Source organism: Poecilia latipinna, unplaced genomic scaffold (assembly GCF_001443285.1).
Source record: "Poecilia latipinna isolate Pla-1442-1.1 unplaced genomic scaffold, P_latipinna-1.0 Scaffold46, whole genome shotgun sequence".
Classification (NCBI taxonomy): domain Eukaryota; kingdom Metazoa; phylum Chordata; class Actinopteri; order Cyprinodontiformes; family Poeciliidae; genus Poecilia; species Poecilia latipinna.
Genome location: NW_015112662.1, coordinates 279,861 through 306,609, shown reverse-complemented (window position 1 = coordinate 306,609; position 26,749 = coordinate 279,861). Strand labels below are relative to the sequence as shown.

General features: G+C 38.9%; 3 protein-coding genes across 16 annotated transcripts in view; 2 read left to right on the top strand and 1 right to left on the bottom strand.

Moving 5' to 3' along the window:
• The window catches only part of lrmp (lymphoid-restricted membrane protein), a 38,874-nt gene extending 23,549 nt beyond the window's left edge, over window positions 1-15,325 (top strand). For 2 of the 14 annotated variants that reach the window (XM_015049717.1, XM_015049725.1), the window contains exons 21-40: window positions 512-608; window positions 966-1,146; window positions 2,855-2,942; window positions 5,555-5,601; window positions 5,693-5,781; window positions 5,898-6,031; window positions 7,997-8,081; window positions 8,192-8,246; window positions 8,334-8,361; window positions 8,570-8,710; window positions 9,002-9,136; window positions 9,243-9,390; window positions 9,488-9,525; window positions 9,618-9,674; window positions 10,496-10,557; window positions 10,777-10,875; window positions 12,063-12,251; window positions 12,906-12,932; window positions 13,303-13,454; window positions 14,257-15,325. In XM_015049717.1, the coding sequence (XP_014905203.1) occupies window positions 512-608; window positions 966-1,146; window positions 2,855-2,942; window positions 5,555-5,601; window positions 5,693-5,781; window positions 5,898-6,031; window positions 7,997-8,081; window positions 8,192-8,246; window positions 8,334-8,361; window positions 8,570-8,710; window positions 9,002-9,136; window positions 9,243-9,390; window positions 9,488-9,525; window positions 9,618-9,674; window positions 10,496-10,557; window positions 10,777-10,875; window positions 12,063-12,251; window positions 12,906-12,932; window positions 13,303-13,454; window positions 14,257-14,399 (1,995 nt within the window). In that variant the 3' untranslated portion in view covers window positions 14,400-15,325. Of the gene's footprint in view, window positions 1-511; window positions 609-965; window positions 1,147-2,854; window positions 2,943-5,554; window positions 5,602-5,692; window positions 5,782-5,897; window positions 6,032-7,996; window positions 8,082-8,191; window positions 8,247-8,333; window positions 8,362-8,569; window positions 8,711-9,001; window positions 9,137-9,242; window positions 9,391-9,487; window positions 9,526-9,617; window positions 9,675-10,495; window positions 10,558-10,776; window positions 11,097-12,062; window positions 12,252-12,905; window positions 13,455-14,256 lie in introns of those variants that run through there. The other 12 variants (XM_015049759.1, XM_015049741.1, XM_015049734.1 and 9 more) reach the window with 12 other exon arrangements.
• Window positions 15,326-17,974: 2,649 nt separating this feature from the next.
• Window positions 17,975-24,036, bottom strand: slc5a8 (solute carrier family 5 member 8). Its single transcript, XM_015049672.1, has 17 exons — window positions 23,538-24,036; window positions 23,340-23,459; window positions 22,446-22,511; window positions 22,290-22,341; window positions 22,112-22,179; window positions 21,724-21,762; window positions 21,282-21,397; window positions 20,538-20,678; window positions 20,328-20,457; window positions 20,153-20,241; window positions 19,935-20,044; window positions 19,779-19,846; window positions 19,590-19,676; window positions 19,220-19,431; window positions 19,041-19,141; window positions 18,867-18,955; window positions 17,975-18,792 (listed from the first exon to the last, which is right to left on the bottom strand). The coding sequence occupies exons 1-17, from the start codon at window positions 23,766-23,768 to the stop codon at window positions 18,676-18,678; spliced, it is 1,836 nt and encodes a 611-aa protein (XP_014905158.1). The 5' UTR covers window positions 23,769-24,036; the 3' UTR covers window positions 17,975-18,675.
• Window positions 24,037-26,487: 2,451 nt separating this feature from the next.
• The window catches only part of utp20 (UTP20 small subunit processome component), a 34,988-nt gene continuing 34,726 nt past the window's right edge, over window positions 26,488-26,749 (top strand). Inside the window, exon 1 of the mRNA XM_015049469.1 lies at window positions 26,488-26,675. Within this exon, the coding sequence (XP_014904955.1) occupies window positions 26,625-26,675 (51 nt within the window). The 5' untranslated portion in view covers window positions 26,488-26,624. The remainder of the gene's footprint in view (window positions 26,676-26,749) is intronic.

Sequence of the window (26,749 nt, the reverse complement as noted above, 5' to 3'; positions counted from 1 at the left end):
CCCCCCAAGTTCTGATCCTGTTCATACATTTTTTTCAATTCTCCTACCATTTGCCTACCAAATAGTTCTTCACATATCATGATTCACTGCCTCTGCTCTGAGGCAGCAGGCTCCATATTTGCACTAACACTGCCTGCTTCCTAATATAGAACAGCTATGATGAAACCTTAAGATCACACAGAGTTGAAAGGAATGAGTTGAAGCGAGATAGTATCTTAACTTGGATGTTTTGCATTCTCCCCACTTGTTCAAACAATTTAACACCTAAGAGGTTTATAAAACTTCACTACATTATTCATGCTGTCAACTGTGCGTATTGAAGCTGATGCAAAACTTAATTTAAGTCTCTTGTAAGCAACCCGTCACTGATGTGCCGAGTTTGACTTGTGCAAGACTTTCTCATCTGGCAAAGTTTTGTTTCTGCCTGCTGTGTAGCGTGAGCTACTTGTTTGATCTTCCATCCCCTCATTCCCATTATGAATGTTTATCGTTTTGTTTGCATGTGTTTCAGAAGGCGGCAGCAGTACCACTGAGCGCCCACTCACAGGCTGTCGGCATAACACACCCAGAGGCGGTTGCTCTCCCTGATCTGTCCCACTCAGGAAACAGTGAGACTTTTTTTCTTTCTTTCTTTCTCCCTCTTCTCCGTTTCTGCTTCACTGTCTCCTGCTTCTTAACGTCACCTAGACTACAGCCGTACTTGATAGCATTTAAAACTCAACCGAGGCATGACTCATTTCTCGACTCACTCAATATGCTGTTTGTTCAGAGCAGAGAGCGATTTTTCAAAATCTGGTTAAATCGTCAGCCTTTCTCATGGAGCTTGTCATCTTTCAAACTTAAACCACTTAATGTGGTGCTTTGCCATCAGGATCCAGTTCAAGTAGATTATTGTGACTGATATCTAAAACTTTACCATGGGAAAAGTTTTTATTTTTAAATTTGGTTCTGTTTTTTTGTCTCAGCAGGTGAAGAGACAAGTGAGCTTCCAGAGTTCAACTCCGGCCTTCCAGCTCAAGCTCTAAACTCACCGGCTGAACAGGATCACAGCTCCAAGCCTCTTGATTCAGCTGCTGCAGAAGCAGACATGGCTTCTGCAAGCGACGCGTCACCTGGAATAGATGAGAAGATTCCCCAGAGCGACAGGTGAGTCGATGTTTTCAAAAGGAAACTGCCTTGCGTTTATCCTCTGCAATTGTTGACCTTACCACTAGAGGTCTCTAAAGTAAAGTATTTTCTACATTAGTGCCTTGTTGATAATACTTCAGAGTACTTTTTATATATTACTGACTGTAAAGATTTAAAGGGACAGTGAGTAAAATATCATTGTGTCAGAGATATTACATTGTTTCTGGTTAAAACTATAAGGTAACAGATATTCCTACCACTATGAAAATGACGAACTTATGCAGTTGTATTTAAATAAATAAGTTACACCCAAACATCATAGAAAATTTAGTGAAGGAAGAAGTTGAAGAAGTAGAGGTCAATAAGTTATAGAGATGTCTGTATTACTGAGAATTTCTAAAGAAAACCAGTTTGGGAGTTGAAGGTGCAAATTGACACGTCCCTTGTATTACGACACTCATGTCATCTGATAGTCGTGATGGTGCACTGTTTTTTATCAAGTCCAGTGTCGGCACATTGATGCATAAAATAAAGTTAAATATAGAATAAACACTGGCCTAATTGTAGTAGTAATAGTCTCATATTTGCTTGAACCGTTTTTCAGTTCTTCTTGGATATTAATAAAGTATAATAAGCTGATATTTGCTTGCTATTAGCCGGGGTATCTGCTGAGGAAACCTCCCTGCAGTTGGCTTCTTGATTGCAGACATGCTACTTATAGCTAAGCAGCTGTAGTTTTGAAAGAACATTGCTTTATTAAGGTTGGTTCTTCGTTCTTTTCTCCATGATTCTTTGTGCTACTTACCAATGGAAGCATTTCCATAAAGTGGAATTTTTCCTTCTCATTATTGGGAAAAGACTGGGAGCTATCTTTCATCCAGCTAACAGCTACTTAGATAGCATCTTACTAAAATGATTGTAAGCGGTAAAATGAGTAGCTTAAGGTTTTAGTGGTATTAAAACTTTGATATACTTTTAACACCATACCTAACTTCTAGGAAACATGACAAGTTTCTAGAATCAGTCGCAAAATGAGCAGCTGCTTGTTGTTCTGTTCATCTGTGCATCCGTACTGTACATTTGCATGTCAACACGTCATGAAAAAAAGGGATTATCCAAGGAAAAAGCAGAACTAGAATATCCTGAAGAATGTCATTACTGATGGTTAATGTTGTTGCTGCTCTGTGACAGACACAGTAGCCAGCAGATCTAAAATAAATAACACTTTGATGTTGCTATGCAAATTGGAAAAGAGTGACAGCTGTGTATTCTAAGTCTTTATTTTTCCCTCAGGAATGGGTTATACACAGCTGTTCAGATGGTGGCATATGAGAGTCACACCTTTATATTAAAGCACTGAAGAAAGCGACCTTGTCGTGCATCCTGCTGGAGCATCCTCCTGATACTTATTTCACTAACTTTTGAGTTTTATTACCAGCCAAGTGCAGTTGGCATTTTAGTTTCATCATTTCCCTATGACTTTGGCCATATTTGCCAGTCAAATGGGTGTTTTTCTGTGTAGGAGGAGCTCCCAGTTGAATCAGTATCTCTGTGGCCGTGCTTTGCATAGACAAAGTCCACCTCCAAACAGACTAAAGCCTTCTATGTCTTTCTGCAGCAGCTGTCAGATCAGATGTACTTTGTTGTGGTCTAACTTTGCACAGCGAGAATCTAAAAGAATGCATAGTGTCTGACACTTAAACTCTGACCTTTCGTTTTTGGTCAGCATCCTGTCAACCGGTGAGGATCCCAGGCAAGAAGAAGAGAAAGAAAACGAGCTAGACGCAAGCGCAGCAGACATGAGCCGGCATAAGGTTAGTAACGGAGAGGAAGTGTTTTAATGCGTGGGGGAATAGAGTTTCCTCTCTTCTCTTCAGCACCAGCCTGCTGCTGCTTCCTCTTCCTCTTTTTGACACAGTCAATCTGTTTGGTCAACCCCTGTTTTTTGTTTTTGTTATGTTTTATTACGATGAAAAGACTCAGTTGAGATTACAAAGTAAAAGTAGCTCTGAGCTTGACAAAGATGTTTAAGTCAAGATGGTTTCCAGCTTTATTGAACCCTCTTCCCAAGTATGTGAAGTAATTATCACTATAAGTGACTTATCAGCATCAGTGTTGAAAAAATTTTTTTTGTTTGTTTTGGTCTCTAGTTTACTTTTGTTTCAGGTTTTTAAACAGCGTGTCAAATGTGTTTATGAAAGACAATAAATGAATCGTAGTCACTTTAAAGTGATAAACAGAAATATTTCCTTGACGAGCAGATAATTAACATTTTTGCTTGAAAAGCTCTATTTAATTCAAAAAGTCTGTTGTTTCTTGTCCCCTAATTAATCTTCTGAGTCAGTGTAATTTTCATAATGCAGTATACGGCTTTGCCGATTGTCTGTTTTTCATTAAAATTATAGTTGTGTATTACTACAAAATCAGAAACTGATATTTTTTTAATTACAGTTAAATATTCTTATGAACCCACCCAATATCAAATCCAGGTGGTACTTCTATGATTACATTATTGCACACAATAAAATGACAACAACTACAGGGATTCAATATATTTTGAAAGTAATTGTATTTATGATGATTTTTGGTTCTTTGGATGCTCTTTTGAAGCTGGTAGTTATATTGATGCTTGTTGGCTGCTTATGTTTTGTGGCTGCAAGCTTCATGTGGTGCTGCCACATTAGTCGCCTTGCGTAGGTGTAAGGTGAGACTCCTATGCAAATAGAAAGACTTGTTGTCTGGACTTTGCAGATGCTGATGAGGGAGTTCTGTCATTTATTTCAGGTGTGATTGAGCAGGGATGTGTCTAATTGTTGTGGGATGGAAGCTCTCGAGTTTTGAACCCAGATCCCTGATCTAAAAGACCTTTCAGGGTGCGTAAATGCTTGCCCTGAGGATTTCCTCAAAGCTCCTCCTCTGAGCTGTAGTCTCCAGCTGAGCTTCCACCTCACAGAAAACCCCTCCTCTAAACCTTACCCACTCAGCTCCTCCAGACTAGCAGCAGCAGCAATTAGCAAACACCGGGTGGAACTGCATGTCTGCTGAGCTCAACATACCAACCACTTCTCTGTCCAACACTCCTGGTTAACCACATAATGGAAAAGCATTGCTGTGATGACTTGCTGAAGGCGAAGTGTCTGAAAGAACAGGAGATTCTTAAAGAGACAGAAGACCAATTTCAAGGAGTCAACATTCCTTTTAAGTCATGATTGATGTACAGCATTTCCATAACAACTCAAGGTAACATAGTTGCTTGATTATGGTATAAAGTACATAATACCGCCTCAAAGATCACAGCACCCCCTGGTGATCCAACCCAAAAGGAATATCGAGATATTTTTATCTTTTGACATTTTACCTACCCTCAAACTTTATTTAATATATTTATAATTGGTAGAGGTGAAAATTTTTGCGCCAGAAACCAGCACAAACAAACATTTTACATCATTTTTGTTAGATTTAATAGGGGAACCTTGGCTCCGTTTGTCTAATTTTGTTCAGTCAGTAAACAACCCTGATGATCTTGTTGGTGTTCTATACCTGCTTACTCCAGGTCACGGCTGTGTCTAGATTAGATCTTAATCCAGTAGTCGACTGATAAAATTCACGATTCAAATGAACTGAGTTGTTTTCTTGCAGAACTTACTGCGGTCAGTGCTTATGGTTTGGTCTGTTGATTTAATTAAAATAAGACTTGATTTCTGGGTTCCAACTGGCCGATCAGGCTGGAAATCATTCAGTTCTTGACACCAGCCAGATTCCTGGTACATTTTATTATGTGCTGTTTTTAATCCAAAATCTAAACGTACTGTAGGAAAACAAATCACCTATTGCACACTGTTAATTTATCGTCACATAAATAAGTACTAATGAATAAAAAAGTCTTTCAACTGTTGTTCTAGTTAAACCATTATGGGTCTCTTGGCAGCTGGCAGATTTGTTGCCTTAAGTACAAAACGGTACAAAAGTTCTCCATTTGTTGTTTTTCAGTGAAACGTTAAAGCAAACCTGTTCACTCCAAGCTGCGTCATAACGGATATTATGTACACTCATTGCACAAGATGCCACTGCACTGATCTGAGCTCTCACCTCGCTCCCATTGTGTGAGTGTGTTCACACTGTTTTCAGGCAGTCCGCCTCCACCACTTAGTATTATGCCTGTGTCAACTTGGTACCATTTCCAGCCCGATATACACACACTTATAAAGCTGCAGAGCTCTCTCTCTGTGCGTGCCTGACTTTCACATTATATAAGAAGTCAGCCTCATCTCTCTTCCACACTCTGTAAAGCTCAGATGGCATTACTCTGCCGTGGGACAGGTATGCTCTGTGGTTCTTCTTTTTAATATGAAATCATGTGGGATACAAGAGAGAGGGAAAGCCTTTAAAAAAAAAAAACTTGAGGTTTTCTTGTTTTTCTTTTTAGAGCCTTAGTCGTGACCCGTCAGGAGATAAATCAGCAGCTGAGGACAGGTGAGGTTTTGTTTGTTTTTTGTCGCCACTTAATTATGCTTCAGGTTTGCAGTGTTGTGGTGTTTTACCTGTGAAGTGTGTTCTTATGCAGCACAAGTCTCTTACCTGTGCTGGTAGAGGAAGAAGAGATGGTTAAGGATGATATGCCTGATGGTCAAGCTCTTCCAACCAGCATGGCAGGTAAAAGGAGCAAAAAAAAACATCTAATCTGTATGAAAGCAGGATATGCAGCTGGTGTTTTGCATACACATTCTTACATATATGAGTACCTTTGACTCGCTTAATGTTCTTCCAAGCGATGAACCAGCTCACAAGCAATGGGCCAGACACCTCTGAGAGCGGCTCTCCTAAGTCAGAATCACAGATCGGACCAAACAACCAATCAGGAGGTAGAAAAGGCAGCACATCCTCTAACCTCCCCTTTTCACAGGTAAGCCATGGCATAAAATAGACTGTATAAATTGATTTATTTATTATTTTATATAGGTTTCTATGAGTTTCCCCTAGAAAACATGCTAAGCCCATTGGTAGGGCTTTGAAATTTGAAAATACAAAATTAGGAAATATGAACATATCACTAGGTAATAATGTGTTATTGGAAGACATTATTAGCAATACCTAAACACCAACTATAAAGTCTTAAAACCTATAATAAATAATAAATAAATAAACTTGGCCTAGTGGGAGGCAAGTAAAGCCTGGTGGCCCGCCAGGCTTATAGTACACTGGGGGAAACCCTGTTCTGAGGATTTTTATTTTATTATTTTAGTTTTAGGCCTGCAAAACGGGAAATTAGAGATCAGTTATCAACCTTTTATAACAAGCATCACCTCTGTAAAAACACTACAAATATAGCAAAGCAACAGGATTTTAACTTTTTTTTAAATTTATTTAATAGAAAAATGAGAAGTAGTTTTCATCCACTTGCACTATATTTAAATACATTGATGTGAAATTATTTGCCTCCTTGCAAATCTATTTTTCGCTCTTCTGTAACTCTGTTGTGTTTCAGATCATTTTTCACATCTCAATCTGTCCCTGTTAGCTAAAAACTGCTTGTGCAACTGTTGGTTGCAACAACTTTAATCAAATGACAATAAATCTTTTAGATTAGTGTGGAGGAATCTAGCAAATGCCTCACCCTTCTTTTTTGTAGAAATATTTTGATTCAACCGAGTTAGAGGGAATTCAACCAGGAACAGCCTGAATAAAGCATCAAAATCCAGATCTAATCCAATGGAAGATTTGGATTAGTCAAGTTTTTGAATAGCTCAAAAAAAAAATGAATGTTTTAGAGTGGACCAGTCAGAGAGGGATTTTCTAGTGCTTAGTCTGTTACATAGCATAAACTGACTTAACATTAAGGGCACAAACTCATTTCTTCAGTTCATATATTCACAAAGAACTTTGGAGTCTTGAAGTTGATGTTTTTTTGTGCATGTCAGACGGCCGTGTGTTCATTTTTACCAGGAATGGTTTTAACTTTGAACTGTACAGTGAGTTCCATTGTAGCCCAGTCCTTATTGTTGAACCATGAAATGTGACTGAATTTCAGGAAAATAAGGTCTACAGTGCTGCAGTCTGTTGTTGTGTGTTGTTTTATGGCCTTCTGGATGAATCGTTGATATGCTCTTGGAATTGTTTTGGTAGGTGAGCTACTCATGAAATGGTTTTATGTTTTATTTTTCCCCTTGAGGATATAGGCTTTACCTGTGGTTCCCTGGAGTCCTCGGTTATAGGTCTCTTAAGCCTGGGTGTAGCTTGTAAAACTGAACGCAAAAATCTAGCTTTCTGGTTAACCCATATAGGACAAGGCTGCCTTCTTGGTTTCTGTCTGAAGCTAGGGTGCTAGAAAAGCTTATTGTTGTAGCTGGATATGCTTGATAACGCCTCATCAACCAGTTAGCTTTGTGTTTAGTAAGACTGATCTCAAGAAGCTGCTCTTTGAGTCATTAAGTGCAAAAAAATTACCATCATTAGAACATGCTCCAAAATATTACGACCTTTTTCAGCAGTCTCCTTAAACAACCTGAAATGTTGAGTGAAGATTGTTACGCGAAGATAAAATTCCTCCACCCACAACAAGACTCTACATTGGTGTATTGCAGCCTGAACATGTAAACTGGAAAAGGTTGTTGTCTTTCCAGTTTTGCATGTGTACGATCGTGTGAGCCTATCGAAGGAGAGGGAGGGAAGAACAGAGCACAGTTTGATTTTTATCTCCAATAAGGAGAGGCTCATTCTAAATAATAGAGTCTTGCCGATTGTTCTAAAGGAAAGAGGAAAGAGTAAAATGGCGGAAATTGACAGTAAAGAGTTGTCTGAAATGGAGGCGCCAGAGCAGGAAATGCAAAAAAAGGAGGAAGAGACGCAATGTTTTGTACAAACTTTGCAGAATCTGGCACACATCATGGATGCTGTTGAGAAGAACCATATCCAGGATGAACCAAGTGAGATCAGCCTGGCCCCTAGGAGACAATGTAAGTCACACGCATTCATTGAAAGCTCCTGAATATAAAGTCTTTCCACACTGTGAATTCAGTTCTTCAAGTTTTGCTTGGTCTAAAACTTCTACCGGCTCGTTTTCTAGCGGATTCATCCGTGACCTCTGACTCCAACGATGTTTTCAAAGATGACAGGAACAGGTAAGATAACAGACACTTATGACCCTTTTCTTTAAAAAACGAGTCCTGAGCTATTTAAGGAATGATTTTCTCAAACTCTTTCTTTAGCTCATCTCCTACTGATAAGGAGATTGAGGTAAGCAGAACAACTAACTTTGGAATATGTGAAGAATTTGTTTGCTTTGGGCGGTTAATTTAGGAATAAGAAGCACATTTAATTTATGGCTATAGAATAAATGCTTCTAATCCGAATTGATATAATTTTCTTTAAATCTGAGTTATTTTCTTCCATTTAGATAACTTTTATGAAAATGTCTGCAGTGCAATGTGTTTTACTATTCCAGGCAGAGTTCCAGCGCCTCGCACTGGGATTCAAATGTGACATGTTCACCCTGGAGAAAAGGCTCCGATTGGAGGAGAGGTCGCGTGACCTCGCAGAAGAAAATGTTCGCAGAGAAGTGTCCAGCTGCCAAGGCTTGTTGCAGGTCCAAATTTGAACCTTTAACTCTTCACTTCTTAGAGAATAGTTACCCTGCATGTTTTCTCTTCCCCTGCTTCAGTACAACTGAGCCAAACGTTGGTTTATTTCCAGAAGCTTAAATGAATGTTGAATTAATTTAATCTTCTAAATCAGATGATCCAGGGTATTTCTGGCCCTTAAAATCATATTTTAAAAAAAAGATGAAATACTGCTGATGGGTTGATGATATCTTGTGGGAATGCGGGGTTGTTACATTTATGTCCTATTTTCATTTCACCTCACTTTTCCCTCCTAGGCTCTCACTCCTTTGTGTGAAGATGACAGCCAGTCGATGGAGATCATCCAGAGGCTCCAGAAAAACTTAGATATTCTCATCCAGTCCATGACCAGAGTGTCCAGTCGCTCTGAAATGCTTGGAGCTATTCACCAGGTCAGATGAAAACACCTGCAGCAAAACTATAGTTGTTTTTTTTTTTGTTTCTTTTTCCATTTCATTTCTGACATTGACAAAAACTGCCGCTTTGTCTGGATGACAGGAGAATCGTATTGGTAAAGCGGTGGAGGTGATGATCCAGCACGTTGAGAACCTGAGGAGGACGTACACGAAAGAACATGCTGAGCTGCTCGAGCTCAGAGAGGCGCTCATGCAGAGTGAGAGATCGTTTGGCTCACAAACACAAAAAGGTTTTGGAGCCTCGCAAATAAAACTTTTCAAATTAATTTTCTTACCTTTTAACCAATTTTTAAATGTTTTATTATTTTTTATTTTTTTTAATGACAGATGATTTCCGTGGCAAGAAGCCGCCATTTAAATACACGGTTTGTTACTTGTGGACCTGAATGACTAGAATTGAGTGTGTTTCCTCTTTTTTCTGGCTTTGATGAGTTTTGTTTTGTTTTTCTTTTCAAAGCCGGAAAGATCCAGAAGAGTCAGCATGGTTCCTATTGGAACCTTTCACTTTGATATGGTAAGAATCACAAATGTCAGTAAAATACACTTGGATTCATCTTCCTGGTAGTCAATTTCTCAAAGATGGATTAGATTCAAACAAAAAGTTCAGATTGTGCTGAGGAACAATGTCTGACACATATTCAGTTAATGTTTCCAAAATATGTCTACTATCAAAAACCTTTCCACATTTTGTCATAGTACAACTACACACTTGAATATTGTTTTTGCTCGTCTTATGTGATAAATCAACACACTAGAGGATAACTGTGAAGCAAAAGAAAAACATTTTTTATTTGTAAAAAAAAAAAAAAGATAAAAAAAACATTCCAAGTAAGAAGCAAACACTGGCTTTTTGCTTACCACTCGACCATAAAGGGATGATATGTGGAATACACATGTTTCAGATTTTTATTTGTTAAATCATTTGAAAACTGTCACTTTTCTCAATTTCACTTTTGGAATACATAGTTGTTTTCCTCCACAGAAAATTGCACAAAAGATAAATAAATAAAAAAAAGGCAGTGCAGTTTGTTGTGTGATGAAATGCAAAAAGAAAAGAGGATGTGAATATCTTTGCAACATATTTTGACTCATGAGCGTTTTCAGAATAAGATGAGATGTGGCGTCATAATTTAGGAGGTGGTTTGACTCAGGGGAACATTTAACAAACTAAAACCCAACTATAAAGGTTGTCTGGTTAATTTGTGGTTAAACTACAAACGCATGCAAAACACAATCATGTCCTCATGAAGTGGTTTGGAAAATTGGACCTATTTTAACAGTTATGATAATCATTGTTCTAATTTGTTTAAGACAAACATTTTTTTTCTGTTACAGCCCAGAATGGGTCAAGACGGCCCAGAGAGTGAAATAGAGAGGTTGACCAGGAGATCCCCGTGGTAAGTAGTAAAAAAAATAAAAATAAAAATAAAAATACTCTCCATTCATGAGAGAAGACACTGAGCAAATATTGAGGAAAATGTCATTGCATTGATTCAAAGTGGACTTCTTCAGTTGTCCATTCCTTTTGTTATTGGTGGTTTTACTCTTCTCCACGGTGTGCTGTTACTTGGAGGGTTGTTTTTATTATGCCCCTATGTGATAACGATGGTTTCCAGGAATGTGGCAGGGAAGAGCATGACACGGCCGCCGCTAAAGCGGTTTGTTAGCTCTGCGGCCTGGGTTGACACTGAAGACCCCCCTGACATGACCAAGGGGTAAGGAGATGGACGTCACTCTGGCTGCGTCACCTCGGTGTTTTCAAAGCAAACCCTCATGCATAAAGATGGCTGCTAGCTTTTAAAACACGATGAGATCAACTTTTTTTTTTTTTTTCTGAGAGGATGAGGAAGCGTGTTTGCATTTTGAGTGTGCAGGCCAAATAGTTTAACAAAAAAAAAACTGAAGTTGATCAGAAACACAGAAAAAAAAAATACCCAGCAATGACACTAAACCACATGACAGCCATCTTTTATGCATGAAATTCTTTGCATGAGGAAGTGTCTTTGGAAACGGGCTGTTTTAATGGTCTGTGCTGCTGCTGCAAACCCACTAAGACCTGAGCTGCTGTTTGTGCACAGAGACGGGTCTTAATTGGTTGATGACACCATCCAATACGCTGTCCAATATTTGTTTACCAAAATTACAATTTGATGTATGTAAAGGTGTGAAATTGCTTTATGGCTTAATGCTCTGGTTTTAAAACATCCACATCACCTTCTACAAATGTTAATACCCCTTGAATTTTTCTCATGTTTTGTCACTTTATCACTTCATAAACTTCACTGCATCCATTTGACGTTTGATGCAATGAGAAGTGATGCATCAAGCATGTGGAGGAAAACATTTATACAGGTTTTTATAACAACTCAAGGTAGTATAGTTACTTGATTGTGTTAATAAAAAAAAACTCAGCCAGAGTTTCAATCATTTCAATCAAACCATATGTTCCAGTGGCCCAAAGTTCTGATTTAAATCCAATTAGGCAATCTGTGTCAAGATTTGAAAATTGTTTACTGATGTTTTGCAAAAATGATCAAAATCTTTGAGACATAACGTAAAAGGCTCAGTTTGCTGTAATGTCAGTGAAATGGATTGGCTGAATAATACTAATACTTTTGTAAAGTTCAAGGGGTATAAATATTTTTCAAACTGCTGTAATTTGCTTGACTTGAAATGCATTCCTATTTTTGCTAAAATGTAAATCGTCTTTATTCTTGTTTTTAAAAAAAATGTAACTTGGTGTCCATCTTACCAGCTTTACCAGCTTTTTTTTTTTCTTTTTTCTTCTTTTTTTTGGTGCTCTTCATGCATGACATCTGTCTGGTCACCAAACGTTGTGGTTTTGTAGCCTCACTGTTCTGAACACTGTTTTTTGTGAACGCATGACCATGCATGCCCACAGGCCGTCCTGCAGCAGCGCAGACTGCCAGTCGGACGACGAGCCGAAGGAGGCGGTGGTGGAGGAAAGGAGGAGGTCCAGCCTCACTGAGCTGGGCCAGAAACTCACCTCTCTCCTTCTGCCCCAGAAGACGTTAGTGAAACCAAAAGAACACCAGCAGCTTCCTGAAGCACTACTGTCTGCGAGCCAAATGTAAAAGCACAGTGAAGGAGTTGATCACTTGGCTTCAGTGAGGTTCCTGTGGTCCTCACCTGTGGTGGCCTTTGTTTAATAAATGCAAACCACCAATAGAGTAATGACTGCCAGCTCAAATAAGTTATTTTATGCACAACTATCATGTTGACGGCAGATGCTTACTGCTTCACCAGCAGTTTGCCTGAGTCATTACCTGAAATTGTAATAATTTGGAAAAAAAAAAAGATCTTCATAAATTTGTCTTAAAGTTAAAAGGAACTTGAGGAACCTCCTAAGTGATGAAACTTTCTTTTAATGGGATAAAGCTGGGCCAACTTCTTTACTTTCTGCAGCTTTCTGTTAACATTACACTTATACTTTTTTGAGTTGAGATGAATGTGACAAATGTGTTGATTTGTGACTTCTGCATGAGGCTGGAGCTCAGACTGTTTTTGTAAAGCATCTATTCCATGTTGATCCTTGCCAACCTTGTTCTGTCCCTAATATTAATCCATTCATGTGTTTTAACAATTTCTGTGCAAGCTGTTTTTTTTTTTTTTTTTTTGGTTTAACCTAATCCACTGTGGGGTCAAGTGTCTATCTTGTGCACGCAAGCAAATAATGAGCTTTTTTTATATCTGTCTTTTCTTTTCTTCCTTACAAATAACTCAGGAGTCAGGATGAACTGTTTGTCATGCTGTAAGTGCAGAGCGTCTGTCAAGTTTATTCTCCAACCCACTTGCCAGTCAGACCACTTTAGAGCTTTGCACAGCTTTTGCATTCTGTTCATTGATATAAATGCTTGTCTGTCTTTAAAACGGCAAAACTGGTGGCTTCCAACATCAGATCTAACTTCAGATTTCATTTAATTTACCGCTTGTTGTTCATCGCACAGTTTACCATAAATGAAAGGGATGTTTCCTGAAACATCTTCTGGTGGCTTTACCTCCATCCCGATTCATTTTTGTTAAGTTGACTCACTTGCTTTACAGTTTCCCCTCTGGTTAACCATCCTTCATAGACTAGCTTCAGGTGATCATTGACTAACATTTCTTTCTTGCTCCTTCAGTCCAAGTCCTTCGTCCAGCCCCACAACTACAGAGCCTGGAGTTCCTCAGTCTGTTTCCCAAAACCTGACCAGTTCCAAGGCCTCGGCGGCAGCAGTGGCCAGAGGAAGCAGAGGGCTCTGGCTGTGGTTTGCTATTGTGGTGGTGTTAGCAGGTAAACACGTCAGCTTCTACTAAAAGTTATACGTCTTATTAGAGGGTTAAAATGAGCAGAAGGAGAAACAAAGTTTCTGGCCACAATATGTAGTTTGTTTTCTTTTGTTCCACTACAAGCAATCAGATATGAGTATATAGAACATCCTTTTTTTATTATAGGGTTTTATATATCTGGATGTAATGAAAACAGTTTAATATGCAAACGCTTCAACCTTTCAGGCAATTTTAAATTTAGTGATGCTGCTTTTTACATGACCAACTTGAATTAAACTCAGTTCTCCCTGACACCTTTAAAGCTGGGAAATGTAACTTTTTATGAAAAAAATGTGGTTAAAACTTTTACTATGTCACGACAGTTTGATACGAGACAATCTGTGGGGGGGAAAAAAAAATCAAGCTTCTTCGCCTTTTCTCTGAGCTACTGTTGCCGTCTGAAGAAATTCACAGCTCCCGGTCAGAAACGACCAATCAGAACCAGTCAGTCATGCTCATGTAGCAGCTGCTCAATGTCCTAATGGTGGAGAAATAACTTGCTGTCCCAGGAAAACTGTTTATTCTTATTTGTAAAGGAAAGAGTTTAGTGACTGCTGTGTTTTTGTGTTTGCCAAAATAAGTCACTTTGACCTACTTGAAGGAATCTTCGTGCATTTCTTCCTTTGAATCTCCCTAAACTCCAAGTTTTTACTGTGTTTTTCGTCTGTTTGCCAACCTTATACATTAATGGGCTAAAATGCCTGTCCTGAAATATAAAATGCATCTTCCCCTCCAAAGCCTTACCTCCCACTTTGTGCTACCCACAGGCCTTCTTGCACTCCTGTTCAGTTTGGTGACGCAGCCAGCCGTCGACGCAGCGCCGGTGGGAACAGGAGACTCTTGGATGACCATCCAGCAGCTGCTGTGGCCTTACACTGGGCTCCGGCATAACGGACAGCCACCTGTGTAGACGGTGTACCGTGAGGCGGGTGGTTCTTGAGCCCCTCAACCCCTCTGCAGTACGTCTCCTCACACTAGCGTGGTGACGACGGAAAGTTTGCCACTCCTGAGCAGAGACTGTTGGGACGTTTACTGGTGCCTCAATTTTCCTGAATCAAGAGTTGCATTAACAGTAGAGGCCAGGCCTTGAGGCTGGGAAGGATGGTCAACCGTATAGATGACTTTTTTATTATTATTATTATGTATCGGATCATGTTTGCTAATTTAGTCTGTGTTTCTGCTCGTCTCTGTTTACAGGAGAGGTTGTGCTGACCAGTGTTTTTACCACTGGGCAACCTGAAAACATGAAGGTTTTGATCAGTACTGCTGGAAACAGCTGATCATGACATAACGCATTCAGTTAAATCATGATGTGTCAAAAAGAGCTAGCATAGCTCTGACCAATTATGTCACACTGAGGAATGATGGCACAAGTGTGTTGAAGCACATTTCATTTGCTTAGAAAACTACAAATGTTTTAATAGATTTTTTATTTAACTTTCTGGTAACAGAACATAACAGTTGACTTAGCTATATTGATATAAGCTGAAGTCTACAAACACTGGCTGTGAGTTTATTTTATTTAGTTTGAAATGTATACAATTATTAGCTTTGAGTGAAGAGAGATGGATCTTTTTACTTCAGAGCTAAACATCACCAGGTACTGATATTGTAATTGTTATTGATTAAAGACGAATGTTTTTTTTCTTCTTTTTTTTTTTAGGTTGAACACCGTTGTTTGTTGTTTTCTTTTTCTTTAAGTTTGAACACCAACTTAATTTGTTTTTACTCAATTTCTTTCTGTGGCTCCCAAAGTTTAATTGAATACACTTTTGTATGTCCCAAAGAGGATGCATGGATCTTTGCACAAATAAAGTAGCCTATTCTGCAACGACATCATCCCAGCGTAAATTTAATCCGTCCTCAAAGACACTCACACACCTGGAATATGGAATTAATGATGTACTACTTCAGTTGTTTTGGTCGATTTGAATCTCTCTTCTTTCCTCCCAGCTGAAACACCTTACAGAAGTACTGATGACATGCAAACTTTGCTGTCACTTGTTGCATGGCAACAAAATTCTCAACGGACTTTATCTGGATTTTACATGATTGATGCAAATTTGTGCACAGGTGTTTACAGTTGTGCTCAAATTTGCATCAATCATGCAAATTTGATATGTTTTTACAAACAAAATTCTCAAAATTCATTTAAATTCAATCTCTCAAATGTATATTTTGTAGATTTTATAGTTTGTTTTTTTTTCAAAGTTAAAATTAACCATCTTCCCTGCTCCAACTAAAGACACATCTGCACCGCTCACCACTGCCTCAGCTGAAGCAGTGCTGTGGCAGGATGGTGTGCGGAGGTCGTTTAATGACTGTAGGAACAAAAAGTACATTTTGGTCTCATCGAACCAGAACACCATGCTTTCTTTGTCCTCTCTAGAGCTTGTGGCAAACTTCTTGGCAGTCTTCTTACAGTTTTCTCAACTCTTCCATAAAGGCCACATTTACCCAGTGCATGACTGACTGTTTTCCTGTTGACAGATTCTCTCTTTCTGAGCTGTGTTCAGGCAGCTCCTCCAGTTTTGGACCTCAAGGTTGCTCTTCTCTGAAAAATTCTCTTTGCCCTTTTTTAGCCATTTCTGGGTATTGTTGCCATATTCAGTTGATGGGTTTAAGCTGTGCTTCGTAAGATCTTATGAAGTTTTTTTTATAACTAAACCCAGCTTCAAACATCTCAACAACTTTATCCCTGACCTGTTGTTGTTGTTGTTTCACAATGATGCACTTCTTTATTTTGGTCTACTTCAGGTGGAAAAGCTTGAGGAGCATGAATACTTTTACAGGGCAGTGTCTTACCCAACAAGCCAATAATTTTCAACATGGAGCCAGCTTTTTAATGCACTTCCCTATTTGAAAAAGGATATCCCTTTTCCCTCTCATGTCGATATTAACAGCAGATGATTGTAGCACCAAAGCAGAAGTTACTAAACTGAACCAGATGTGTTGCTGGTAATAATTTGCATGAGCAGAGCTTAGTGATGCAGTGTTTGTGTGCTGAAGAGCTCTGAATGTCCCATTCGACATTCCACATGGTCCATGAGAAGCAACAAGCAAATGCAAAGAGGAACATCTGGCCAAGTTTCTGTGGTGGGGTCCTGAAACATGGCTTTAAGGGGGAGGGGAGGAAATATTAGTTTAAAATTTTCTAAATCAAATGTAGCTGAATTTATTCCACAGTTCCTTCTTTGCACTCTGAGGACAAACGAGCTGTAAACACTGAGCCACGCAATTAAATCCTGCTGCAACTTGTGGTTCTGAAAAAAAAAAGAAAAAAAAGGCGAGTGGGGTTTGACACATCTGTTGAAGATCAGCAGTTGTTTATTCCATTCAGGAAAAATATGACAGGATATGATTTATTGGTATTATAAATAAAATTCCAAACAAATTCAACCAGTGTTTGAAAATTGGCAGCAAAAAACAAAGTGAGAGTTATCTGAGCTGAGCTGATGCTCATTTTTGTTGAAAATGAACCCTTTCAGGTCTGTTCATTTTGTCTCATCTTCAGATCAGATATTTAAAAAAAAAAACTAAATATTTATTATATGCAATTTTGACTTCAGTCATCAGATTTTTTTAAGCTTGTTTTGGAGATTTATTGTTTTTAATTTTCATATTTGTGGACTTTTTTTGAGAAACGATGGGTTAGCCTGGGATTTAGCTTAAATTGAACCAAGTCTAATTATGACATTTGGGCAACAACCCAAATTAAGCTAAATATTTTTAGAAAAAAACAAAATAAAGTCAAGAATTTGGGGAAAGTTTATGGTTGAGAATAAATTTAAGTTGAGGGAAGAAGTTTCTGGGTGGATAATTGGATTGAGACATGCAACAAAAAAAAAATCTTTTGGAGTTAAATTTTATACCAAAATATTTTGTCTAGAAGTAGCAACGGATCAGAGTGCTACCTTCATGAAACAAGCATGTTTTTACAGATATGGTGGTTGTCGCATCTAATTCTTATTTATGGCATGTACAGAAGTTTCATCCACTTTAAAAAATAAAATAAAATAAAAAATTGGTTGTTGCGGAGTCGTTATCCTCCAGCAGATGGCGCCATTCACCTCATAATCTCTGCGCTCTCAGCCTTACTTCAGTTCATGAATGAAAGGACTATTCATGTGTGAAAGTGGAGAACAAAAAAAAAGTATTGGCTCTTAGAGGCCAATATCCAGGTACCAAGGATATTTAAATTTAGATTTCTCTCTACAAATATGTCAGTTCTTTAAGATGAACCAGTGAAGTGTTTTGATGCAGGAAGGAATGGTGTACTTCACAAAATAGACGGGATTATGAGGAAATAAATATCATCTGGATTGAGATATCCATTTGATCTAAGGGCAAAGGTCAATGCAGATGCTCTTCCCAAATTGGGGTCGTTATAAAACTCACCTGTACTCTCCTGCTGTTAGCAAGCTGGTTGTTCTTTTGCGTTCATCAATGAATTAGGTGAAATCTATAAAGGGAGCGAGGATGTTCTGGGTTTCTCAAACCTTTATGGAATACTCAGTCATTGTACAATCATCAAATTACATAACATTTAGAGTGGAAATGTCTTGAATCACAAAAACATAACCGGCAGACGGTTTCATTGGGGTAAAGAAAGAAAAACTGCCCTGTCATCAAATTACTGCAGGAAGCAACAGGTGACATGATCATTCTAGACAGATCACCAAAACCTAGAAACAGGTCCTGCCCCCTCTCCCCCAGTGTGTCTGCTTACAATTAACATGAAACTGTTCATTCAGACGATCTCCTAATGTCACCAGAAGTTCTTGTGTACAGAACCTACTCTGAATGGCACTAGAATGAAACAAGCTGTCCAGCAGAGTATTTTTGTATGTTATCAAAGCATTCCTGACAGGTACACGAAGTAAGCATGCTGAGGAATGGGTATGATTTCTCTCAAACACACACTACTTTGGCAATGACTATCTATGGTGTAAGATTTTGGCCAGTCTGTGAAACAATGCTTGAATTGTGTACATTTTGTACAAACGGCAGGTATAAGCGCTCTCGATTGTACAAAAGAACCCGGAAACCAAAGCTTTCAGAAAATATAATTACAGTTACTACCAATCCTATATATTCTGTCATTCTTTACTGCCATTCTTTTTGATGAGACTAGACAAAAATAATTAAACGCTCCAAATTGTTGACCAAAGATTGGTTTCTTTTCATCAAGAAAGTCCACTTTTTGCAAGGTCCAGCTCAAAATCGCTAAAAGCGGGATTAGCATTGCCGAATGTCATCTCTCTGTCCTTCTTCAGGTCCAGATGTCCACTTCGACGCTTGATCTAAACAGGACACAAAAGTTCAGTATTTCATACTGAAACTTGGGTGTAATTTTTCTCAGTGCAGCAGAACTCACTCTCCCTGTAAACGTTTTGATGAAATGGTAAATGGTTGTGTCTTCCTTCTTTAAGATAAGGCTCGGCTCCACTTTGAGGTTGTAACCTCCTTGAACACACAAAAACAGACAAAAATGAGCATCACAAAGTCTTGGTAAGAGACAAAAGTTAGCTTAAGAGAAATATCAATTTGCCTGTCAAGATGCTGACGACCAGTCCTACGGTGATCGCTGTTATGGTTCCCAATGGACTGAAGTACAGATAGGACAGAGAGTACAGGTCGGTCAGCACCCACCTGGTGAGAGAAGTAAGTGTTATGAATGTAAGGTGAGCCAAACTGGAGAGTCAGAGACCAACATTTTCAAACACCTACTTGTCACCATGGTGTACTGGAGCCACTGATGTGAAGTTCTGAATTGGTAAAGTGCTGGAGGTCCAATTCGAGCCATGGGCCGTAGTGAAATTGCATCCCTCAGTGGATAGAGGTAGAGGTTGACTCAAGGCATTGGACGGAGGGTATATCTGAGCTCCAATACCCACCCAAAGAGATAACGCCATGCCTGAGAAAAGGCCTGATAAAGCTCCCTGGAAGACAGAACAATAGGGCAGCCTTTCAGAAACCAATGACGTACAGAAACCACAAGAAATCTAAGATTACATAATTTAAAAAAAAAAGACTTCAGACCAATGGTTTACTAGAACTGTAATACCAAAAGGCTACATCTACATGAAAGCAGACCTACTTTAGAGTTGGCCAGTGGACATAGAATCCCCAGCGTGAACAGACCAAGCAAAGGGCCACCAATGATCCCAAAAATACTGATGGCTGCCTAAAATATATCAAGCAAACTGTTCTTATTATAAACCACAAACCATCGGACACATGTCTTGGCATAATTAAACCAATGAAAACTGCTTGGGCAGATTGCTACCTGCAAGATTCCTCCCATAAAAGAGGCCAGTCCAGCCATTCCAATGCATAAAATCCCATAGAAAAAACCTGCAGACAACAATGGGAAAACCTTTCATGTTGGCAATCAAAGTTTTCAACTCCCAACTTGTTTTATTAGTACCAATTATCCACTTACTCATTCCCTTTGATATCCAGGTCAGGCGCGTTTCCGAAAAGTTGGTGTATGGTCTTATGATGTCCTCAACTGTCACTGCGGCAAGTGCATTGATGCTGGAAGACACAGTGCTGAGGAACCAAACACATAACATATAAGACAAACTCCAAGAAAGAGGCTGTAGTGAACACAAGAAAAGAAATCTGTGTATATCTGAGCTTTCAAAGATAGCTATGAACCTCAGAGATCCGCTGTAAGTTGCCGCAACAAACAGTCCAGGAAGGCCAGGATAGCCGCCCAAGATGTCCATCACTAGATATGGCATCAGCTATGGTGTCATCAAAAGATCCATCGTCATTGGAGACTTCACACACATACTCAAAGAAATCGGTTCACGCATTGATGGACCCGCACCTGATCAGGAGCAGAAATAAGTCCGGTGGTCCAGGGGTCACAACTTTTATAGACTGAGAACAGACACATTCCTGCGAACACTGAGCTCAGTAAAATGGACCAAAGCCCCAACAAGTTGATGAACAAGGAACTAGAACAAAGAGAAACATCAGATGAAAAGCTCTAACGGCCCACTCCGATGAACTTGTGCCTTTGGAGAGCAGAACTTACAGTCTGGCTTGAGTCATGCTCTTGCAGGCGATGTATCTTTGAACCTGTGCCTGGTTGATCCCATAGATACTGAGCCAAATGAATGCCCCTCCGATAGACAGAGTCCAAAACGTGTGTCTCCTCAGCGGGTTTGGATCAAAGCTGATGACAAAAGTAGGGAGGAGATTACTTCGGATGTTCCTGAAATTTAGTTTGTTGATTGTTATGAACTTTTCATTAACTGTGTTATCTAATCTCTCGGGTGTTGAATCAGGACAAATAATTTGTGAATATGTCAGTTGATATTTTTATTCAGGTTTCATAAGTACAAACGTTTATCAAAAATCATTGATTTGTTTGGGATCTGAATACGTCAGAGTGTGAGTGGGTCCTTAGGGTTTCTGGCGCAGGATTTCAGGACTCTGCTGCTGATATGCGGCTAAGTGAATGAAAAGGTGCCTAGAGTCGGTAAACACCCTTTCTGCAATCAGGTCAGTGAATGATCCTCATGTAAAACCAGAAAACCTCAACTACACACCTAGTCAGCCGATATTTTTAAACTCTGTGGTTTATTTCCACAATGTCAGCAAAACTCACACTACAGGTGAGCAAAGATTTCTTCTTTGCTGAAGTAATCCAGCAAAGACGCCAAAGTCTTGAAGTTTATACACAGACCCAGTCGAGGTATATTAACTAGTGCCCAGTGCATTAAGTTGGTGCACTGGCCACCAATGTAATTTGAACCCGGCAGTCTGCCATACTCACTCCAAAAGATTTAGTCTTCCTCCCTGCTGTGAGTCAGATATGATGTTGATGACTCCGCCTTGTAAGACTACAGACCGGATGATGACGGTGAGGAAGCCCGCAAACATGACGGCAAGCTAAAGGGAGAAAATGACCTGTTATACATTGCCTCGCAAATACATTTAGGCCCTTTTTGTTGCATTACTTTGGGTGTATTTATTACGATTATACTTGATCGGCAATCACAAAGTAGCACAAAATTCTGCTGTTCATTAATCCGACCTTATGGAAAAGCATCAAGACAAAAGCAACTGGAAGTTTCAGTCTTTGTCCAAGAGTTGTGGTACAAGCAAAACCAGCAAACATTATGACACGTTGTTCTATAGTCAGATTACTTCTTTATGTGTCTTATATTATTTTAGCGGGTGTTAAAGCAAAAATGTTTTCCTTTAAAAATTCCTACCTGAATTACGTCAGTCCACACCACTGCCTTTAAGCCACCCTGCACCAATGGAAAGCACAAGCAAATTTGTAAATTAGTGTGGATGAAGACGCATTAGGTCTAATGTAGATAGAAAAAAAGGAGGAGTGAATTTCAGCCAAAAAAAGAAAAATCGGGAAAAAAAATTCAGAAAAAACAAGAACAATTCTGACTCTGAAAAGTTGAGAGAAAAACTCGGAAATTTCAAGAAAAAACGTGGAAATTTCTGAGTGTTCAAAGTCGAAAATTCTCAAAAAAAAAGTCAGTCTCACATTTTCGACTTTTGAAACTCAGAACTTTCTCGAAAATGAGTCTTTCTAGCACATTTTCCATTTTTTTTTTACATTAACTTGCATTTTTCAATACGCACCATTGTACAGTAAAAAGTACAGACCACTCCCGTTGAAATTACGGCGCCCCACAGATCTAGACCAGTCACTGCAGTGGGAGAGAGAGAGAGAGAGAGAGAGAGAGACCATGAAACCGCGGTCAGTCATCTGGACAAGGCCAAGAAGGGCTAAGAACGACTCATGAATCTAACCGCATACCTTGGTTCAAAGCGAGAGCCGGAGCGTAGATGACAATTCCGGTATAAAGAATCTGTAACAGCACAAAAAAAAAAAAAGTCCCCCAGCAGCAGGAGACAGGTTTGTGCTTTTACCCAGAGTGAGCTGTAATTACGTGCTCACTGGCCCGACACTCACTGTCTGAACAATGAAGAGCATGGTTCCCATCAGACGGGTCGCTCTGTTGAAACGCAGCTCCAGGTACTAGATGGAAACAGACCCAAAAGAAAGAAAATATGACTTCAACATCCCAGCATTCACCCTTCCAGGGTTTGCAATTGTTTTAGTTCATCCAAAGTACCCCCACCCCCCAACCCCCTATGTCATGACCTTGACAAATAATGAGATTTGGATAAATATAAAACAGGCTTTAATGGCGAAAATGATTTTTTGTTGTTGTTATTCTGACTGGGAACTTGAAAAATCAGACTTTAAAATGCATCTTTAGATCAAAACCTAAAATACTCGTCTGCAAAATGCAGTTTGAGACAAACAAAACTATTATTCTACTTCTGAAAAACAGTGCTTGTATTATGACCGTCTTAAACTTAGACAGACTTTAAAAAAAAGAAGCTAAATTTGTGAACAATCGAAACTTAGAGAAACTTTTACAACTATATTCTTCATTTATGATACACCCACTCTCCTAATAAGTCACATGGTGCCCCTAGTTAAATGTTGTTGTTTTTGTATTAATTTGGAAGACAAAATGTCATAAAAACAGCTTAAATCTTTCCCATAATTTGATTAAACTCTATGTTTTCAGAATATGTTCTGAAAACATATAAAAACACAATTTCCATTTGGTTCTGAACCTTGTTCTAGTAAGCTAACATTTATAAGATGTGTTTTTTCTTAATCATAAAACAACTTTCCCTTACAGTAGACTCTAAGTTGAATAAGAAATACCGTGACAAACATTTTTTGATAATTCAAGCCCTTTAAACGTGTCACTTAAGCACGCCAAGAACACGAGCGAGCTACACGGGTTACAAAAAATGACAGAACACCACAAGTTTAAACCACTCTGACCTCATACGTGCTCGTGATGCTCAGCTTGTAGAAGACCGGCAGGAAGACCTCGGAGGTTATGAGCATTGTGAATACGTAGGAGACGGCGTAAAACGCGATGCTGGCTCCGTAGCGGTACACCTGCGCACGAATTGGAACCTGTTAGGACGGCGAAGGACGAAGCTTGTGTCTGAACACGTCCGTCCCACCTTGTCTCACCTCGGCTGGGTTTCCCAGCACCGTGATGGCCGACATGAAGCTGGCAGACAGGGACATGGAGACGGGGAGGGCGGTCAACCTGCGGCCCCCCGTCAGGAAGTCCCCGGCGCTGCGCTGTCTCCTGTCGGTCCAGGCGAAGTAGACCCCGACGGCGGCGGACACCAGCAGCATGACCGCAAAAACCACATAGTCTGCTACAGCAAAGGAGCTGGTTACAGAGCTCCCTGACATTCTTTTTTTCGTTCTTTTCTCTATATTTTTTTCTTTTTCTTCTTTTTTTTTGTAAACAATCTACTTAGAAAGCAACTCAAATCCTCCCCTGTGTGTGTGTGTGTGTGTTTTAAAAATATATATATATTATTATTGAGAAACAGGCAGTCCTCTGTGGATAAATGGAAGTCCTGGCACATCACCTGCTCACTCAACACTGAGCTGAGAGCAGGACCACAGACCGAAACCTTTTATGTGAGCGTGTGTGTGAGCATGAGTAAAGGTGTGTGTGTGTGTGTGTGTGTGTGTGTGTGTGTGTGTGTGTGTGTGTGTGTGTGTGTGCGTGTGTGTGTGTGTGAGAGAGAGAGAGAGAGAGAGAGTTCATGTGTAGCCAACAGGTCAAGAAATATTTGCGATATAAAAAAAAATCAAAGTTCAAATATTTAAAAAAAAAAATTACCTGCGTTAATTTTTAATGTATTTTTTCTCCCACAAGCAATGACAAAATGACACTTTTTGTGTCATTTGCGCTATTTTCGATGAGTTTTCTGCTGAAAGCTGCTGCATTGTAATGTCTTATCCCGTGTAGCAGACCGCGGTGTTCCCATAGCAGCTGATAAGCAACCAGGAGGTCAGACGACTCAGCTAGGCGGTTGAGTAAACTTAAGATTTCTTAAGATACGTTTATGAATGATATTTTTGGAATGTGCAAGAAAAAAAAACTTGATTAAGCATGTGAGTCCGGAATCAAGATTAATTAGTGCAAAACACGCTATTTCCAGTAACTGGAATTTTTTTTATGATTAAAAAAAAAGTAAGTGCAAATATGATTTTGCATGGTTCATGTGTGACTTTTCAATTTGAACAGAATTTAGAAAAAATAAAATAAACAAAGGTGTGCTATTGAGAGCCAAAATTTCTATTATTCCTTGAAATATTTCTTCACATTTTGATCTGCCGCAGAACCAAATCTTACTGCATTTAACAGGGATTTCATCAGACCAATGCAAACTAACCATGCCCACCATGAAACATGGCAGCGGAATTCTAGAATACAAAAGAAAACCACACTAATTTTTTATTTATTTATTTTTTTGTAACCTCTGTGGCTAATGTGTGTTTTCAGAAGAAAAAAAAACACACATTAACCACAGAAGTTCAGGTGTAAACGCCTTGGTAAGGCACTGAAGCTTTCAAAGTTTGGTTCAAACCCAAACAATTTCTAGTCTTAAAATTAAGGTTTTATTGCTGTAATAACACAGTTGGATGCTTTCATAGACAGGATGCATCTTTTGTTAAGATAAATATTTTTTTATGCTTTGGCTACACACTCCCTCAAATTCAATTTAAAGATGCAATTTACCCAAATTCCTTTTATGATTTTAATAGAATATTGAGCACATATTTTTGTTGTTGTTGTTGCTGTTTTTAATATACAGAACTGAAAATGGAAACGTTTGAAAGATACAAAGATCTTGTAGACATTTCTTCCCTACATCTTTTTGGACATTTTAATGTTTCGAAGCAATTTTAATATATTTGGAAAAAAAGGAAAAGCCTCCCCTGCTAGACCCAGTCTGATTACATAAAACAAGCTGAGAAATATCTAAAAAAAAATTAATAATGATGAAAAAATAGGCATATAGACACCATGACCTTATCAAAAGAAATTTAAAAACAGAGGAGAGACAAAGCGACCGACCTTCATCAGGGTTTCAAAGCTGTTCCCAAAGATTTGGGACTCAGGTGAACCACAGTGAGAGTCATTACCTGTAAATGTAGGAAACGTGTAACAGTGGTGAACCTTCCCTTAGTGGCTGACCCACGAGGATAACTCCAGCTCATCAGTGACTCAACCTACAGCTCACACACACACACACACACACACACACACACACACACACACACACACACACACACAAAACCCCAAAGCAACATGTAGTGCAGCCCTCACCTACCACAGCAAAAAATGGATCACAAGGCCAAAACCACTCTGACCATAAAGAAAACAAAGGTATATTTTCACCAACAAGGCAATTCAAAGTACTTTATTTGATTGGAGGTTTAAAAAAATAATAATAATAATAATAAAAGATTTTCACTTTCGGTAGTGATACAGATACCTGAGGTTTAGTATCGGCCGATCCGATAAAGAAAGTCAATGCTGAATCAACTGAATTTTTTTTTTTTTTAAACACAGACCAAAATGTACTCAAATACAAATGTATTGATAACTCTGCATCAGTGCAACACACTTAAAACCTTCTTTCACATGCTTCAGAAAGTGCACAAATTCTGAACGTAATGTGAAATAAACAACAAAGCATGACATAGCTCAGAGCACAAAGCATATAATTAGACTTGACTAAATCTTTCCTCATGGATCTGTCCATATTCATGTCTATGGGTCAGTCACACCATCACTAGAATCTAGATTTGTTTTTCAATATCAGGAAAGATATTAACATTTAGTTGTCTTAAAAACGACACCGTACTAAACCAAATTCACATGCAGACTACAACAGAATGACAAATAAAAATGATTAGATGCTATAAACTAATAAACAACTTTTAAGTCCGTGTCTTAATGTAAAGAAGACAAAAAAAAGACAAAGGCGAAGCAACAAACAAACCCGGAAGTTATATGAGTCACATTCTCTCTGTTTTATCATCTTCGTTTCCGCCACGAGGAACTTTTTTTTTTTTCTTTTCCTATTTTACCCACAATGCTTTGTCCAACATGGCTGCTCCCATGTGTCGGCGTGTGTGTAAACAGTTGTAGTATTACCCGCAGCTAAAGAGAGAAACTGCAACCCGTATAACACGGTGAAATATTTATCTGCTTCTGGAATACATTTCCCTCTGTTAGCAAGCAAAATGAAGATGAAATCCAAGTCTTCGTATCACAAATCCGAGAATACCTACAGGGTGAGAGTCTGGGAGCTCTATTAGCATGATGCTAAGAGCTTTATATATATATGCCATATATATATATATATATA